Consider the following 19,577-nt stretch of genomic DNA (forward strand, 5'->3'; position numbering starts at 1 on the left):
CCAGGATAGTAATAATATAGATACAGATAATACAATTGGGTGAAACGAGGTAGATGGAAGATGGTATTCCCTGACAGATCATTTTAGCTCAGAAATTGAACCAAGTGATACAGGATATTGATGCAATGATCCATGAGAAGAGCTTAAATAAAATTTTTTCATGAAATGGGCAAAGGCAATACTACAGAATATTTTGTATATGATTTCATGTATCGATGTATAACCAAATTGCTAAAGTAAATATTGAAAGCTGGTTTCCTCCTCCCAGATTACTATGTTTCTCTAGACTACATAGTCCATTTAGAGCCACTGGATCCATCATTTCTCACTTCACCTTTGCCTCTATGAGCCTCTCATTCCCACTCAGTGCTTGAGGTATTTGATGTATTTGGCTTCTTCTCCACTATTCTTCTGCCTTCGGTTACTCCTTAGTCCTTCACCTGCTACCTCTTATGGTGCAGGCGCTCCTGGGACTTCTGGTGGTGGGGCCTCCGCGGGCGGTGGGGCCTCCGGGGGCGGGGGGGCCTCCGGGGGCGGGGGGGCCTCCGGGGCCGGGGGGGCCTCGGGGGGCGGGGGGGCCTCGGAGGGTGGGGCTTCCGGTTGTTGAGGGGCCTGCTGTGGTTGAGGAGCCTCCTGGGGTAGCGGCTCCTCCTGCGGTGGAGGGGCCTCCAGCGGTGGGGGCTCCTCCTGTGGTTGGGGGGCTTCCTTTGGCGTCTCCTCTGGACCCATCTCTGAAATATCCGCGGGTTTATTTCCTAAATCCTGTGTGTCCTCAGTAGTCTCTGTGGTCTCTGAGGTCTCCTCTGAGGAGCCTCCTGGCGTCTCTATTGACTCAATTCCAGCCCTAAGGCTAATGGCAAGTATTAAAATCAACAATAATAGTAAAAGAAATGCGGGGAGTATGAAAATTGCCTTGCCAATAATGTCCATTTCATTCTTACGTTTAGTAATAATGCCACTTCCTCCTGCACTTAGATTTTCATTAGGTGATTTGCCGGGGGCACCACTGTCCACACTACCCCCATTTCCTGGAGCTTTGCAGTCAGGGGGGGCATAGCCCTCCTCACAATGGCAGTGCCTTAAATCATTGCAAACTCCTCTCCCATTACACATTTCTTTTGGTTCACAGTCATACTTGAACACAGCACGATCAATGCAGGAGTAATTCACGCAGACTTTGTGTGGGGCACAAAGGGTGCCAGTGTCCACATCTCCGTCATCAGGGATATCAGTAATGTTATAGGCATCCATGCTCCAGCAGAAGTCTTTTTCATGAGGGACCTGGATCAATGTATGGTGGTGTTTGATTGCTGGTATCTGTCTAATATTTGTACATACAAGTTTCCCACAAAATATATTCTCATCAAAACACTTAACATATTTTGAACTAGGTGAGGCCCCAAAGCCACAGTTTCCAAACCGGGTCCCTTTGGTGTTCATAAAAATATAACAGTTTTCTGGGGCTGACCTTGCAGGGAACCCATATATATCCATGCACTGAGTATCAGGGTTCTTACACCGGCCCATAAAACAATAGTGAATTATATCACACGATGTACCATCTTGCTTATAGTGGTCTCTGGGGCATTCTCTAGAAGTACCATCACAATACTCTGGGAGGTCACACTCTCCAAAAGCAGAACGACACATGAAGCCCTTATGTCTCAACTGGCAATTAAAACAGCATAGTCCATCACTACACTGTGCATGCTCCTTCAGCCTACATGTTTGGTCACAGCATGGGTTATTATCACAGTCAGGTCCACAGTCACACTCCTCATTGTAGTCCAACACACCATTCCCACACGTGGCTTGCCTACGCAGGCGACCTTTGGGCCGAGGCTTGTTAAATAGGCAGGCCCCTTTGTGTTCCCGCAGGAACTGATAGAAGTGGTCAGAGCTGCAGTTGCTGAAGCCACTGTCTTTAGTGATATTTTCATGCATGAGGCAAAAGCGTTTATCTTTACAAATGCAGGCCGAGTGGTCGTGCTGAATACCCAAGTTGTGCCCAAGCTCATGGACCATGAGCGCTGCAAACAGGAGGACATCTTCATGATGGAAGGCTTCAACAGCTGCTGCAAAGCCTCTTGAACAGGCACCATTGAGAAATGCCTGTCCCACGTCCTCTTCAGGATGATGTCCCACGATCATGTGGGCAACATCGTGCTTCACACGATGGAGGAGCTGCTCCTGTCTCCAGCTATTGAAATTCCTGAGTGTAACTCGCAAGTCCGCTGGGACTTCTGTGAGGTCCCCCTCGGTCCAAATCTCCATTCCAGCCAGCACCACCTCGGTGTTTATTTCCCGACTGAAGATGTTGGCCAGAGCAGTGATGTCCATTACTCTCTGGACTGTCTCATTGACGTTACTGCCCCACATTTGGAACCGCTGGTTGTTGACCACGACAAACATCTCCACGTACTTGGTGTGTGACCAAAAGGAGGACAGTGCCTGTAGACTTCGAGGCTTCCTGCTCCCTTGTTGCCGGCTGGTGGACACCACTTGGCTGCCTCTGGAGGTGACACTACAGGAGACTCGAGCTTGGTGTGCCATGGTGTACAGCACATGTTCAAACCGTTTTGAAGTGTCCATGGGCTCAATGCCATAGGGTTTCCCCTCCTTAATCAGGATGCCCCTGAGGCCTGAACAGGTGTTGAGGGAAACAAAAGAACCTGGGACTCCTTCTATGTAGCCTTCATAGTGACAGTCATGCGAGATGAAAGGCGTTTCTTGCCCCAGGACACCATTGTGGTAGCTGAAGACTGGGAAGTTATTCACAAAATAGTCTCTCTTCACCTTCAGGTGAATCACCTGTTTCTGGCCCTGCATTAATAGCATATAGGATGCCTTTTCCCCTGGGTCTTCCCTTCCCTTGACTGTCAGACCCTTGGGGATGACTGTTTCATAAGAAGAGTAATATACAGATCCAGGGTCACAGTACATGCTTGGCAGGAAAATCACCAACAGCAACACAATCCCCAACCTGACACATGAAGATTCTGGCACTGGTCCCAGCCTGAAGTCCCTCTTTTGCCGAGCCCAAGTCTGAAACGTTGTCTTACCCTCTTTCAAGGCCCCTTGGTTTTTCCATAGCGAAGGCAGTGTAAAGGCAGGGTGTCTCGAAGAGGCTACCATTGACATGGCCATTGTGAATCAGTTGATGCTGCGTGGCCTATGTCCCACAGCAACAGCTATCCCTGGCATGGTGAGACTCAGGGAGTCAGGTATTAGCCCCAGATCTAGGCTGGCTCCCTAAGGGGTTGCTGCTGTGCAGCTCTTGAGTAATACAGACTTTGGGGCTGTATTTCTATTAGCTCTTGGCCTTTGGTAGTTCCCTTACCATATGACTTCTTCCAACAGCAGAAGCTCTAATGTTCCTTGGCTAAGTTCCCTTTACCTTCACAGATATGCCCCGTAGGCGGACTGTAATGATTCAAACAATACTATAACTCATAATTTGCCTAAATTATCCTTATTCTCAGCCCAGGCCACACTACTCCTGATATCCGTTAATCTGCTCATTCTTTGAAACTCAACATTCTGGCAGGAGGTAGGGGGAGGGGACAGGGATTCTTCGGGGATCTCTGAGCAGGACATTCTCTGTGCCCACTACCTCCTTTCCTCATTTCCATAATTTTCAGGATACTGTTTCTCAGCCCAACCCTCCTTTGTCAGCCTTTGTTCATGAGATGAGTTTAGACATTTTCTATCTGTATGTAAACATAATTTTTCCCTACTATGAAGTTTTCCTAATGCACATATCAAGTGATAAATGAAATAAAGCTTAGTTTTACCATGGAAGTATACAAGTGACTAGGATCATCATTCAATTCCTCCCAACTGCCCCAACATAAAAACAAACTCTGATTAGGTATCTAGTTACCATTTCATCAAGAAAATAAAAAATGGGGGTGCCTGGGTGGCTCAGTCGTTAAGCGTCTGCCTTCAGCTCAGGTCATGATCCCAGAGTCCTGGGATCAAGCCCCGTATCGGGCTCCCTGCTCAGCAGGAAGCCTGCTTCTCCCTCTCCCACTCCCCCTGCTTGTGTTCCCTCTCTTGCTGTCTCTGTCAAATAAATAAATAAAATCTTTAAAAAAAATTACTATAAAAAAGAAAATAAAAAATGGACTGTATAATATTTTTTTAAAGATTTCTTCACTCTTGTAACTAAAATTGAACTGTAATGTCTGAATAAGTCTTTGGATTTGGTTTTGTGTCAATTTCCTGGTGTATTTAGCAGTAATTTTAAAGGGGAAAAAAAAACATTATCCACTTTCCTTGCACAGTTATTCTCCCATACATTCTATGATGAACTAAAAAATAAGACTGTACATCTTTTATCTTGCATAAAAGTAATTTTATATCATGTAAAATATTTACAATATAAAACCTTTAAAATAAAGGATATGACTATAAGTAACACTAAAAAATGGGGATACACCCTATCTAATTCAAAAAGGAATGGTACAGGGGCATCTGGGTAGCTCAGTCGGTTGAACCTCCTGACTCCTGGTTTTGGCTCAGGTCATGATCTCAGGGTTGTGAGATCAAGCCCTGCGTCAGGCTCTGTGCTCAGTGAGGAGACCACTTGAGATTCTCTCTCTCCCTCTGCTTCTGCCCCTCCGCCCACTCACACTTGCTCTGAGCATCAAATAAATTAATTAAAAAAAAAAAGGAATGGTTCAGTACCACAAGTTCTCAGCTATGAGCAGGAGAGCAGATCAACTCAATAATATTTAATTCCTAATACAGATTTTAAAATTTATCATTAGCATCTGGCAATAGAACTTGTACTGTCATATCACAAATCCATTAAAAAATTTATAGCAAAAAAGGTAAAATAATTTCTAGCTAGATTTCTTCTTGTATTTTATATAAGAGGAGAAAGCCTCTCAAAATTATATAATTTGAAAATTATCACAGATTTAAGGTATTTCCCTTATTTTAACCACAAACAGGCAGGGCAAATCAGGTTAAGTCATTTTGTAGGATAAAATAAATCAATAATGAAAGAACACTTCTATTTTTTAAATAAATAAAAATATAACTAAGTATATCCAATTTTCCAATTCTCGAAACACATTTTCTTCAAAATACACATGCACATAAGCGTTCACAAACAAAATCTGATTTGTATCATTTAAACTCTTTAACCAGTAATTCCTTCAATTTGTTCTTACATGAATACAACAAGCTCTTTTTTAAAAAGCTGTCCTATCTTTTTAATTATTTTTCATTTCTTAAGTAAGCTCTACGCCTATTATGGGGTTTGAACTCATAACCCTGACATCAAGAGTCGCAGGCTCCACCGGCTGAGCCAGCCAGGTGCCCCTAAAAAGCGTATCTATTTTTAGCTTTGAAGAGCTAAAAAGTGGGGTGCCTGCATGGCTCAGTTTGTTAAGCATCTGACTCTTGATTTCTGCTCAGGTCATGATCTCAGGGTCATGGGATTCAGCCCTGTGTCGGGCTCAGCACAGAGTCTGCTTGTCCCTCTCCCTCTGCTCTTCTCCCTGCTTGCACTCTCTCTCTCGAATAAATAAAATCTTTAAAAAAAACAAAAACTAAACTAAAAATCTATCCTATGTTTCAAACAGTAAATTTCTGACAGGTATTCTCCTATGCTCATACAATATATTAAAACCATGAAGATACACAAATTGTTTTACATCAAGCAGATCTGTAACTATGTGAAGTTGATAGGCAACTGAGTGGTAAGTAATGGCTTTAAACAGAGGGTTAGCAAATCATGTGGGAAAACTGGAGACTCTAACTTCCTGCCTACAAGAACTGTTCCTACAATGTGAACTTCCTGCAGGTACAGGCATTTAGAGTCTGGAAAAGATGAGGATGATTTTGTCTCACTTCCAGTTACATGCAGAATTTGCCCTATCAGTCAACCTGACTGGCATGTCAAAGCAGAATTTGCTACTAGCCTACAAACTCCAAATAAAACTCCACTTGGAAGACCAAACAGTGCTGAGTCCTTTGGGAACTACTGTTTTGTCAAGAATCCAGAGTAGGACCCGCTTTTCTATGACAACAACTGGACCATCCTCCAGGGCATTCACAAACTTCCAGCATGGTACTCTCGTATGGACATATCTGGACATAGCGTTTATTTTGGGGGCTAGATTAATTCAGTCTGGTAAGACTAAGACATGGGCAACTGCTGCTTTGAGTTAAAGGAAGCACTATTTTTGTTTTGTTTTGTTTTTAAAGATTTTATTTGACAGAGAGACAGCAAGAGAGGGAACACAAGCAGGGGGAGTGGGAGAGGGAGAAGCAGGCTTCCCACTGAGCAGGGAGCCCGATGTGGGGCTCCATCCCAGGACCCCGGGATCATGACCTGAGCCGAAGGCAGACGCTTAACGACTGAGCCACCCAGGTGCCCAGGAAGCACTATTTTGGATGTCCTTCTAGATCATGCCTAAGATTCACCACACACAAAGGAAAAAAATCATCCTGAGCCTTTGGAAGACACCTAAGTAACAAACTGAGAAGAGAATGGTAGACTGGGCATACCAGAAGTTTCCTCTGAAGAAAAAGAGTAACAAAGCAGCCTTCCTCTCTCCAGCCAATACCTCTGCCTGCATTTCACTAAAACACAATAATTTGATTCAACACTTAATTCAACTCTCAGCTAAGTCTTCTGGTCAGTAAATAAGAAAATCCATTGTTTTCCTCTGCTGCCTAACTCTTAGATTTTGCCATTTAAAGGTATCGAATTCTCAGGGCCCCTGGGTGGCTCAGTCGGTAAAGCGTCTGCCTCCGGCTCAGGTCATGATTCCAGGGTCCTGGGATCAAGCCTGGCATCAGGCTCCCTGCTCAGCGGGAAGCCTGCTTCTCCCTCTGCCCCTCCCCCTGCTCATGCTCCCTCTCCCTCTCTCTCTCAAATAAATAAAATCTTAAAAAAAAAAAAAAAGTATTTAATTCTCCTTACACAGTATCCATTTACAAGTTATTCATCACCTAAGATTAGGGAGCCTTACCTCAAAAAATATCTATTACCTAATGTAATAAGGTAATTCTTACAAAATACTTTGTTTTTATCCCACATTTCCAGTCAGTCACATACATATGGGGCATACTAACCAAATGTCATCCTGAAGACATGCTAAGCAAAGTGGAAGAGTTACAAAGTAAGTGAGCTCTGTGAGATCAATTTTGATTGAAGAGAATGTGATGGGATGAAAGTGAAGAACTGTGCCTACAGACTGTCTTCCTCTGCTCTGTAAATTGGAATTCACCTGCTAGCCCTTCTATTTACCAACACAGGCATCCACCAAAAACTGCTACAATAAGTAAACAAATAAATAAAAATGGTTTATGGAAGCCCATGTGCACAACAGAAAACTAAAAAAGCATCCAGCCTTATTTTCTATTCAAACAGCTGATCTCTGGGCCAAAACCACCCTTCCTGAAAATGAAGGGTACTGAACAAAATAAATGTAGCCTGGAGATGCCAACATTAAGCGCAGGCCAAAACATTTGACAGTAAAACGGCAGCTTTCAGAGAAAAAAACTGGACCACCTTAGGTGTTAACCCAATAGTTCAGTTTACATGATATGTGACTTTCTCAGAAAAATCATCCAATAAAAAGAGCCAGGAGAACAGAGAAAAAGATGAAAAAGCAACAGAGCTTGGTGAGGCCTGCGGGGAAGGGGAGAGGACTGAGCGGGACCTCAGATGAACAGAATGAAGCTCTGATCCTACATGAAAAGAATAAACTCAAAATCCCATTAGATTTAAGAAACACACCAATACCTTTTAAAAGAATGGCAAAAAAATGTTACTACTTTTCTCGAAATAATCAGGGACAAGAAAAATGAGGACTCAGATCCCTGCCTCCTCCATCATGGGAGTTGGCATCCTGTGGGTTCCAGCAGGCAGTCTGCAGTATGGATCCACAAAAATTTTTTGGCACCAGAGGTAAATCTACCAATCGTGCAGAAAGCAAATACACATGGCAAGTGAAACCAGATTCCACAGTACTTGATTCACCTGTTTACTAAACAGGTCAGTATAGTCGGTCCTTTGTCTACCACTGGCAAATGGTTTTTGTACACTTTATTACAAATAAAACAATCTTGTTTGACGATACCATCTGTCATCTTACAAACATATGAGAAAACAGTCCTAGAGTAATAGTATATCTCTAGGAACTGAGCTTTTCTTAAAAACAAACAAATGAACTATACTATGAATAAGTCCTGTATCTAAATCTATACAGCATCTTAATGTGGAAATGAAATTATGATTTATTAATTTACATAAAAATTACTTTATACATTAAAGAATAATTTTTCAAATTGTTAAAAAAACGAAGTCTGAAGCTGTCATTATTGGGATTCATGGGACATGGTTTGCTCTTCTATCACTTGCTTCACAATTTCTGCCAGTTTTAGTCGATCTACTTTATCTGTGAATCCACGACCTGAAATGCAAAAAAGGAAAAAGTCAGTCTCCAAACGTGTAGAGGTGAGATTCTTGACAGGGACCCAATAAGGTACCCATATGGTGTACGACAGGGGCTCTGCAGGGTTGAATCGACAGCACATAGTTTATCTGAATTCTGTGAAACAAGTGAAAGGCCAGATGTCCAGATATGCCTGTGCAGTTAATGTAGGAATAACCCCCGTCCCATAATACCCCATAATACCCCACTCACTCTCTAGCCTCACTTCACTTCAAAACAGCCCCAGCTCAGCCCCCAGAGATCCTCCATGTTCTACACATAATCACTGCATCCATGGAGAAAGGAAGAATTATTTTCCTACCATTCCAGCTGAAGCTTTGCAGAGTATCTCTTAGGAGTTTGCATTCCCGGTTATACTTCCAAGCCTCCTGCATTACTTCATTCAACTTTTCATCTTCATTCTCTCCTATTGATAAAGATGAAGAAGTTGTGTTTTCCAGTGGCATCATGGGATTTTAAGTGTCAGAGATGGAAGGACACAATCTCCAACTTATTGAGAAGTGATGAGTAAAGGTGCAAACTTTTGACACTGCTGTTACTAGCAGTCCCTACATTACATATAGGCCGCTTCTGGGCTTTGCACTCTTCTACTCTGACAACCTCACACAAATCCTCTGATGTCCCCGGGGTCTCAGCACTAGGGTATGGGAAGTAGACAGAGTCAGACTCTGCGGCTGAGCAAAAACACATGATTAATCTAAGAGACCAAGAGAAGAAGGGAGAACAAGGCTGAGTGGACCACCTTCTTTCTCCTAAGCTCATTTCTTACTTTGGAAGCTATCTAAGTACACTGAATTCTCTGAAAACCTAAGGAAGTTAGACAGTTTTCAGGCTTCCTACTTCAGGCATCTCCTTCATCTGCTCTGCTTCAAGAGCCCATTACACCCCACTGAGTAAAGAGAGACTATACTAAAAGAAAGCTCTCACTCAAAAGGAGACACGTACAAGTCACACTCTGGCCATGATACACAGAGCAGCAGGGACCACTTCTGAACTTCTGGGAGGTACTCTCTTTATATTCACAAGTGAATGATAGCCTTGCACTCTAAAGGCTCTGGAAATGTTTTCTGACCTTCACAAGCTGATCGTGACCCTGTCCACATTTTTCATTCTTCATCTTCTGTCCTGTGCCCTCGTTAACAAACTAAGAAAACACAAAATTGCATGCTGCACCAGACACTGGTAATTAGACCTCAACTAGCAGTTTCACAGAAAACCAAAGGAGGGGCAGAACTTACCACCTTTCTGAGTTCCCACTGCCCTCTCTTTTCAATGGGCACAGAATAATTTATATAATGTACTTATTTTCTTGTAACACAAAGATGAGAAAGACCACCTCATATTAAACTGCTCCTTCGATCATGTGCACGCACGCACGCACACACGCGGAACATTCATAAATGGCGTGACCTTTACCAGCCTGGGGGAGAATACATTGAGCAATCACATCTCGGAGCTTTTCCAAGGCAACATTTGAATCCTCGGCTCCATTCTCACGGTCATGGATATAAACACCGTCCTTTGGCTTGGTGCTTTAAAAGTTTGGAAGAGAGGGAATAACAAGGTGAAACCTCAGAAACCAACTCTCCACAGAAGTTAACTCTAAACATAAGGCAGCACATTTTTCAGATAAATAATTAACTGTAGTGTCTCCAACTTCTGATGCTATTTAAAGGGCTTATCCTTTCCACCGTCTTAAGAGGCAGCAAAAAGGCAAACCCCTGGCTAACCTTTCAGAACCCTGCACTCAGCCATACCAGCCATGGAGGAAAATCCACAGAATAAGCTCAGTTACCCGAGTAATTTCCTCTTCCTCAGAATGGGGTTGTTCACAGAGTGCAGGGGTTTGAGGCTGACTTTCAGATCCTGGATTCTCATGTTGGCCAACTGTTCCGCGTGAGCCTGCTGGATTCCTGCAACCACCGCCTGAATGTAAACACTATCATCAGTTTTCACACTCACTTCAGGGCACCTAAAAAGCTAATCTAAGAAACTGTGAAGGAGAAGCTCCAAGAACTAAGAAGGCAATTTCACTGTTATGCTGGCAGGACACAAATTTTGATAAGTCAGAACATTCTTCATGGATCAGCAAGCGCAAGGAATACCAGGCAAACCAAGGGCCATACAACAGCTAGCCCTTCCTCCCTGCACAGGGACAGAAATGCAAGTAAGAAATACTAAAAAGAGTCATGTTCACAGTCATTGGCAAGAGCAAGTGTAAAGAGAGGCATTCATGTACATCAGGGAAAAGGCTGGTAAGCTGCTGACCAAGAAGCCTCCCACAGTGGCATTTATTCACTGCCCCCATGGTGTGGACAGTACTTCAGCCCCGATGGCTCAGAACCCCAAGCACTTCACATGGTAAGCGGGTAGATCTCAGGAACTCATCTACAAGTCAATTAATTTACAATGAGAAATAATTGTCATGGAGTCTAGAACTTTTGAAGCCTGTGTCTTTATGACCAGTGCGAGCTCTTACTATGGGCAGACCAATTAAGGCAGGTAAATAGTCAGCAGAAAGTTTTCTAAGAACAAGGTGAGCCCATGTTTATATTTTAGAAAAGGACAAACTGTGAGTATATGTGTGTCTCCCCAGAAAAAGATTAGGAAGGATACATTAAGCCAGAGATTACCTCATCTCTGAGGGGTGAGACTGAAGCAGAGGAATGAAAAGGAAATTATGCTTTCTAAAAATATATACCTCTGTACTATTTTAATTTCAACAATAAAATTTGACAATTTTAAAAAGTAGTTCCCTGTTAAGCATGTGGTTAGATCAGGTCTGAACTCGTTTAAAGGAGCTGTAATAGCTGGCTCTGGCTATATACTCTACCGGAGCTCAGGCTCCATCTCCTAGGCAGCGCTTAGATGGGCACTATTCAACATCTGCATATGTGGCCATTTTTCTACAAAGTTAGCCAACTCACATCATGACCCCATAATTTCTTTAAAAATGGGAATATACTGTCACCTTGCAGTTCAACCTTGTGGGCCTCGGGGCCACTCTTTCTCATTAAGAAGATTCTGCATATCCATATTTGGCTTAATTATATACTAATTCTACAGTAACTCTAGAAAGCAATCTTATTTCTTCAATTCCAAGATTTTGAGGAAAGCCACACTGTAACCCTCATGTGCTGACCTAAGCAATCCCTTAGGATTTTGGACTGATCAAACCAATTCCGGACTTCTAGGCATATTTAAACCAGAAAGAGAACCACACACAAATCAGAGATGGCAGAGAACTTTGTTCCTTCCAGCTTTCTTTCCCATACTCCAGCAAAACCAAGGGAGGTCTCAGAATTTTTTTTTCCAGGGTGCCTGGGTGGCTCAGTCGTTAAGTGTCTGCCTTCGGCTCAGGTCATGACCCCAGGCTCCTGGGATCGAGCCCCACATCGGGCTCCCTGCTCCGCGGGGAGCCTGCTTCTCCCTCTCCCACTCCCCCTGCTCGTATTCCTTCTCTTGCTGTGTCTCTCTCTGTCAAATAAATAAATAAAATCTTAAAAAAAAAAAAAAAAGAATTCTTTTTTCCTGGGACATCTGGGTGGGTCAGTCGGTTAAGCGTTTGACTTCGGCTCAGATCATGATCTCAGGGTCCTAGGACTGAGCCCCATGGTGGGCTCCCCACTCAGTGGAGAGTCTGCTTGTCCTTCTCCCTCTCCCTCTGTCCCTCCCCGCCCTTTGGCTCCTGCTCGCTCTCTCAAATAAATAAAATCTTTAGGAAAAAAAATTCTTTTTTCCTGTTCCCTTATTCTTTCTTACACTTCAGTCCCCCTCCCTTCTAAGTGGGTAAAGCATATGCCTGTGTCTCTGCCTTTACCTCTCAGCCACACTACGGTCCCACACGACACATCTCATTCATCTGCATGTCCATCTAAGCAATATCTAAAACCTAAGAGACTTCCCTTGACCTAAACCAGCCTCCATCCTGATTTCCCTCTATTTGTCAGTGTTATCACTAGATATGATACCCATTGTCCCCTTATCTAGTAAGTCACCCCAAATTGTAGAAATTTGTCTTCAAAAATACTGAGCCTGGGGCGCCTGGGTAGGCTCAGTCGTTAAGCATCTGCCTTCGGCTCAGGTCACGGTCCCAGGGTCCTGGGATCGAGCCCCGCACAGGGCTCCCTGCTCAGCAGGAAGCCTGCTTCTCCCTCTCCCACTCCCCCTGCTTGTGTTCCCTCTCTCGCTTTGTCTCTCTCCACCATATAAAAAAAAATCTTAAAAAAAAAATATATTGAAACTATTCACTTGTCTCTACTTCTCTGCTCCCAGAGCTGCTCCCAGGCTTGTCGATTACTGCAGAAGTCTTAGGTTGACAAGTCTGCAAGTCTGGTTGACCATCCCTAAATACCTTCCTTGTGGCAAATCTCTTCTCCAAAATTGACAATGGCCTCTCAGTTATGTCCTACTAAGACTTAAGTCCCTCTGTGTGCTTTCAAAGCCTGGCCCTGCCACATGTATTTCACTGACTTCCCATTAATGAAGCCAGGTGGTTTTCCCCATGGATGCACTTCTGTCTGTAATTGTTTGCTCCTGTTGCTCACTGCACCTGGCCAGGTATGTTAAAAACTGCCATGCAGTAATTAATAAATATGAGGGGTTTTGCCTTCTCTTTGGGAACCCTTCCCTAATTACAGCCCTTCAAAGATGTTCACTTTTTCTGAATTCCCATAGCGTTCGTAGAAAATGTAGCATGCAAAGCTCTGATGTCTGAAATGTTCCCTCCTTGTTTCACATAAATTGGTCTTTCCAGTCTTGTTTAAGCCCCTCGGGGGAAGGGAGGTTTGTCTCATAGTACTCCATGCCCCTCAACCCCGAAGCACAAATATGGAGGGTTTGCGTTTTCACTTAGTGTATATTTACTGGGCCTTGATCTGGTCTTTTACGCAAAGAAGCTTTTATTTCAGACCCTGATTTTTAGGAAAACAGGGATGTCTCTCTGGGAAAGACTGAGTTCTCTGCTCTGCCTTTGACCCCTCCCCGAGCCTTGTCTCAGCATTCCTTCTCAACACAGCCTTTTTGGTGAACAAAGTAAGTATCATTCAAAACCTTATCCATCATCAGTTGAGCAGAGGGTAGCACATTATCCAAGGCCTCAGTCGAGTTGAGCCACGGGTGGTCCAATACTCCCTCGATGGTGAGTCTTTCCTCTGGTTTGACCTTCAAGAGCCTGTGGAGAAAAGGCCAACAGGGCTGCCATGCATAGTTGCTTCCAGAAGGCCAGGAAGTTCCTGGGTCTGGTATTAACCAGCTCCAATTTCTGACTTTCTACCAACTCCTACAAGCCTAGGCTTTCCATCTGTAGGCAGGAGTGGGAATCTAGTACCTAACCCCTAGTGGTGAAGGCACTGTGTCCTTTGGTGTCCTTTGGTCCTTTGGTAGTCCTTGGACCAAAGTCCAAGACTTTGGTACAGTCCTTGTCTGTACACTAGACAGAGTGAGATAAACATGCTAGGATAAGGCTTAACCCAGTGATACTTCAGACTGAGTTCTAGGTTCAATAAGCCTACATACAGTTTATAGTTCCTGAGACTTGAATCTCCACATCCATGTTTTTAGGACAGTGGGCTCCAATTTCCAAAAGGGACGCAAAGTGCTCTTTTGGCTGACAGTGGCTACAAAATTAGTTGAGAGGTCATGTGGTTATGAAAATCTAGGTTGCTACTTGTGATAAAACTGTTAGATGTCACCATATGGCAGGACATGAACCCTTTATTCCAGAAACATTCAAAAGCCAAAAAATCTACAGTCTCTGATAAGGGGATGGCATTTCCTTCTAAGCCGAATGTATTTCTCTGTACCATCTGCTTTTTGATCCTACTTCTTCACATCTTGTCCATTCGTGCTGATGCAATTCTTGGCCCACCTCAGCACGTTCCCTGGGCTTTTTAGCCCCTCCTTCCAACTACACATCCTCCCATTGTAAACGTCAGTCAGGACAACGTACTTGCTCTTTCAGGTTCTCTGCAACCTTCTGGATCATTCTGAACAAACAGCTTCAGATTCTGAAGAAATGATTATTTAGAAAAGAATCCCAAAGCTGAAAGAAGATAGTATCGCTCTAGGGACAGGAAATATATTCTATAGAACTGACAAAGGGGGCGCCTGGGTGGCTCAGTTGTTGGGCGTCTGCCTTCGGCTCAGGTCATGACCCCAGGGTCCTGGGATGGAGCCCTGCCTCCCTCTCCCACTCCCCCTGCTTGTGTTCCCTCTCTCGCTGTGTTTCTGTCAAATAAATTAAATCTTAAAAAAAAAAAAATTGACAAAGAACCACTTAGAGAATATTGATGTTTTGATTAAGTAGCTGAGAATACAGTGTGGAAACAGCATGGGAAGGCAAGTGATGCTTTAAACATTGTCTCCACCCTCCTAAAAACTTTTACTTATATATTATAGAAACTAGTCCTTCTTTATATACATAGATCCTTAACCAACAGGACAAGCTCTCTATTGAAAGGGAGTAATCTCCATAGAGAAATGGCTGTACTGTCAGGAGAAAGTTCCCAGGCACTCCCCCTTTGATGCTTATCTTCATCATATTACTGATGAAGAAACTGAAACCAAAAGAGAAAAATGACTCAGTGAACACCAACCAGTAGGAATACCAGAAGAGTGCCCAAATCCCAGGCAGCTGAGACTCCCACACAGGTGGGCAGGAAAAGCAAATATACGTCAAATTTAGATCTGACTTCTTACCTAGTCCTTCAGCTACCAAAGGACTCTGACTGTCAACTCTCCCTCACCCACTCACTAGGACTAAATCTTCTAAATCTATCTTAGCAGTTGGGGAGGTTAGACACCCATAAATTTAGCCATCTACTCCCGACAGCAGCCAAGGAATGAAAAGCCAAAATGTCATTGTCATCTTAGCCTGAGTTCAGTTCCTGGAACCATGTCTGTTCCACATGACTGGCTAACATGCAGGAACGGCATACCATGGGGCTTACCATTTAAGGTCCTAAATTAATGCTCCAAGGCACCTGGGTTCACAACCCTTGGGACAAATTCTAAGAATGCAACAAGAGAGAGCAAAGCTCCATTTTCACCAAGGTGTGGACATGAAGAACTCTCATCTCAAGCTCCAGGGATAAGATTTCTATGATGCGCCAATGGGAAGGAGCATGCCTGGGAAACCAAAGACTTTTCCCTTGTGATCCACCACCTTAAGGCCTCCTTGGCCTCCCCACCCCACAGCCTGGGGACTCACTTCCTCACAACATCTTTGGCCATCTCTGAAATCTGGCTCCACTCTTCTTCTGGGAACTCAAAACTGCCTGTCATGATCTTTCTCCGCATATCCTTTGGGATAGTTCGGCTGTGGTGTTTGGAGTAAAAAGGAGGGTATCCGCACAACATCACGTAGATAATCACCCCTAGGGACCACAAGTCACAGCTCTGAAAGGAAAATGAAAATAGTCACTTACAGCAGAGGCACAGCCCCAAAATAAAGCCCCCAGGACCAGCCCAGAAATAGCCCCTAACATACACAGGCTGATATCTCCAAAAATCACTTAACAGAGACTGGAAAAGTTTCAGGAAGTCTTAAGGGAACCAACCTTTCTTTCTATCATAGGTTTTCTATGTCACCAACACTACATATATACACACCAGCATACAAGGCCAGTCTAGGGTGAAATAAACAGTCACTTTTATTCTCACTGCTCAGGCCCAAGCTACTAGCTGATCCTTGGGCACAGGTATAGGATACTTCATCTCCAGCTAGAGAAATAACAGATATAAGCCAGCTGGTTGGGAAACATGTACGCTGTCAATCTGGGCAGGGTTGAGGGTGCAGGCACAAAGCAGCTAAGACACAGGTAGGCTGACCCCATAATACAGCATAAGTCATTTTGTAAAGGCCCAAAGCAGTTTGACACAGATCAGGAAGAGGCAGTAGAGGGAAGAACAAGAAGTCTAAAAGCACTCCTTTGGCCACAGATGACTCACTGTACCCATTGCCAGGACCATACACCATTCTTGGAGAAGATATGAAAGAAAGAAAACTGCCACCAACTATTTTGTCTGTAGGTATTAGGTGCCTTCATGAGCTACAGTCACAGCATGGTTATTAATAAAGGACTCCTAATTTAGTTAAATGCAGCTCTACCTGCCCCAGAAACTGGATCCTCAGAGCTTCAGTTCAAGCCTGTCTTGAATCACAGGATAAAAAGTGTCTGCCTGAGAAAGGCAGCCCAGGGAGTCTACCACTGCGGCCACATGCTCTTGCCATACCACAGCTGTGTCCTGCTGATAGAAGTCTAGAAAATGGGATGTCTCAGGTACTCCCACCCATGTTTTTGCATCATACTAATGGGTATTTGTAAACGACATGACCCATGCTACAGAACATAATTATAAAATTATAGAGGTGAGGTGCCTGGGTGGCTCAGTTGGTTAAGTATCTGCCTTCGGCTCAGGTCATGATCCCAGGGTCCTGCTCAGCGAGGAGTCTGCTTCTGCCTCTGCTCCTCATCCCGCTCATGCTCGCTCTCTCCCTCTCTCTCAATAAATGAAATCTTAAAAAAAAAAATTATAGAGGTGAAGGAATCTTAAAAATAGTTCAAATTGGGGCACCTGGGTTGCTCAGTCAGTTAAGCGCCTGCTTTCAGTTCAGGTCATGATCCAGGGTCCTGGGATCGAGCCCCACATCAGGCTCCCTGCTCAATGGGGAGCCTGCTTCTCCCTCTCCCTCTGCCTGCCGCTCTGCCTACTTGTGCTCGCGCTCTCTCTCTCTCTCTAATAAATAAATAAAATCTTAAAAAAAAATAGTTCAAATCCCTCACTTTCCACATGAGGAAACTAATACTTTTTTTTAAGATTGATGTAGTTATTTAACTTCTAAAAATTTAATTACATCTTATTACAGATTTTTGTTAAAATATTATTTGCAAATGTAGCATTCAGTGTTCACTTAGTTGCCAATATAAAGAGGATTATCTCTAGACTAACATATATACACATTCAAAAGTAATATGAGCTGTTTATTATTCCAACAGGCTACTCATCTGCAGTGTGTAATTTTTATGAATGCCATGCTAACTCATGAGCACCACTAGCGGTTCACAAAATGGAACAGGAAAAGAAGACAAAAATACTACTGGAAAATAACGTATCATACAAGAATCCATTGCATTCATGCTGAGAAAATATCGCAACTAAATTAACGTCATCTGAGTGCTTCTACCACTCACTTCCTGCATGCATCAAGAAATGGGAAGCAGTTTCTGACTTTGAGGCTGTAATCAGCACAGCCCTCAAACCTTCACTACATAAGGGTAGAGCTGACTATGATTTTGAGTTTGTAGGGCAAGAAGGTGTGGATCAGTGACTTCTTGGGGACTGACCAGTGTTACTCATGAAAGTAGGTGTTTCGGGTTCTTGGTTACACTGTGCCAGTGACAGGGTAGAGCACAGGGTCCTGAGCAGCAGAGGAGCCCGGGTGTTCTCTCTGATGTTTGCTTGTGTGCATGTGTGTGCACGCGCCATAGGAACATGTGGGGCCCTAAAGTGTGGGACCCAAGAAGAGCCAACCTACTGCCTTTTTACCACCCTCAGGTCCCTCTCTGTCATCTATATTCAGCCATGAGTCCCCAAGAAGCATCATTTTTTTTTCCTGATCCACTCAGCGACTCCAGAACCTGCTTTAAGAGGCCCTAATCCTCTTGTGTTTTAGAACAGAGATGCTTGATGTGTAGGCTACAGACTGAGAACTATAAGACCAGGAATACTTGCTGTTGTGTTGCAGTGTTCTAAGTTGGGTATTTTACGGGAAGAAAGAACAGTACCATAAATGGCCATGGACACCTCAAAAAAAGCAAGACAACCATGTCTTTTAAATGTGGTCAGTGGACTACAACTATCCAAATAAATAACCTACAGGTGACCATTGCCCTTGGTTCCTGCTGCAAAACCTCAATTGTTAAGAACCTTATTTCATATTTCATCAGACAAAAAAACCCGAATTCCAAGATCTTCTACATGTGTAGCTGCTGCTAGCCTTTTGGACAGGAATATTAAGGGATAAGAATTCCCTTAGAATTCCAAAGAATTCATTCCCAAAGAACCACAAACACCTCACAGGAGAGGTGCTTTGCTATACCTGAAGCGTGCAGGTATCTCTTCCCCTACCTTGTTGTAAGTGTAGGGTGTTGGCGAGGTAGGTATGATGCCAGATTTCTCCTTCTGATGCCTTCTCTGTGCCTCCAATACCTGTCAGAGTCAGACCAAAGGGGACAATTTACTGAAAACCACACCAATGACCTACAACTTGAGAAAGAATGTTGAAAAAGAATGCTGAAGGAGAGTAGACACTGGCAGTTAACAATTAAAAACAAAACAAATCCCAACCCTCCAGAAAACACAAACTTTCAAAAACTTTCTTTCCCTCTTATAACCAGCAATTTATCAGTTTTTGCCCAGGTCAAGGACACGAAGAGCAAGTCCTTGGAAGAGATTTAACTCTTCTTCCTGCCCATCAAGGCATCCGAGATCATGGACTTTTTCCTGGAGACATAGACATCCCTTATGCCTGTATAAAAGCAGACCAGTGCTGGCCAGTAGATCAGGTTCAAGGTACTTGTTGCCATCAAGGATTATAACAGTCATGTTGGTCTGGGTGTTAAGTGTTCAAGGAGGCAACCACTGCCATCCATGGGGCCATCATCCTGGCCAAGCTCTCCACTGTCCTGTGCAGTGAGACCCCTGGGGGAACAATATTGGCATGCCCCGTAGATTCCTTGCAAGATGACAGGATGCTGCAACTATGCACTGGTCTGCTTCCTCCTCACACCCAGACCCATGCTATGGTCTTAGCCCCACGCCCACGAAGCTGCTGATGGCAGATGTTCACAACTGCTACACCTCAGCCAGGGGCTGCAATGTCACCTGGGGCAACTTTGCCAAAGCAACCTTCGATGCCATCTCCAAGACCTACAGCTGCCTTACCCCAACACTCTGGAAAGAGACTGTGTTCACCAAGTCTCCCTGTCAGGAATTCACTGACCATCTCGTAAAGACCCACATCAGAGTCTCCATGCGGAGGACCCAGGCTCCAGCTATGGCCACCACATAGTGTTTTTATACAAGAAGAGTAAAGCG

The 19,577-nt window shown here is 43.9% G+C and overlaps 2 protein-coding genes across 4 annotated transcripts in view; both read right to left on the reverse strand.

The window, feature by feature from the left end:
* Nucleotides 1-450: 450 nt before the first annotated feature.
* Nucleotides 451-3,304, reverse strand: LOC114203667 (disintegrin and metalloproteinase domain-containing protein 1a-like). Its single transcript, XM_088019414.1, has one exon. It carries the CDS (start codon nt 3,145-3,147, stop codon nt 451-453), a length of 2,697 nt encoding a protein of 898 aa, XP_087875540.1. The 5' UTR covers nt 3,148-3,304.
* A 4,689-nt stretch (nt 3,305-7,993) lies between these two features.
* Nucleotides 7,994-19,577, reverse strand: part of MAPKAPK5 (MAPK activated protein kinase 5) — a 36,086-nt gene continuing 24,502 nt past the window's right edge. For 2 of the 3 annotated variants that reach the window (XM_028116634.2, XM_088019480.1), the window contains 7 exons: nt 18,609-18,689; nt 15,688-15,875; nt 13,530-13,650; nt 10,273-10,403; nt 9,888-10,009; nt 8,779-8,883; nt 7,994-8,435 (listed from right to left, as the gene is read on the reverse strand). In XM_028116634.2, coding sequence (XP_027972435.1) covers nt 8,341-8,435; nt 8,779-8,883; nt 9,888-10,009; nt 10,273-10,403; nt 13,530-13,650; nt 15,688-15,875; nt 18,609-18,689 — 843 coding nt within the window. In that variant the 3' untranslated portion in view covers nt 7,994-8,340. The remainder of the gene's footprint in view (nt 8,436-8,778; nt 8,884-9,887; nt 10,010-10,272; nt 10,404-13,529; nt 13,651-15,687; nt 15,876-18,608; nt 18,690-19,577) is intronic. The other variant, XM_028116635.2, reaches the window with a different exon arrangement.

The sequence above is a fragment of the Eumetopias jubatus genome, unplaced genomic scaffold (assembly GCF_037043125.1).
Source record: "Eumetopias jubatus isolate StellerSeaLion01/CBP00866 unplaced genomic scaffold, mEumJub1_p1.0 scaffold_16, whole genome shotgun sequence".
Taxonomy (NCBI): domain Eukaryota; kingdom Metazoa; phylum Chordata; class Mammalia; order Carnivora; family Otariidae; genus Eumetopias; species Eumetopias jubatus.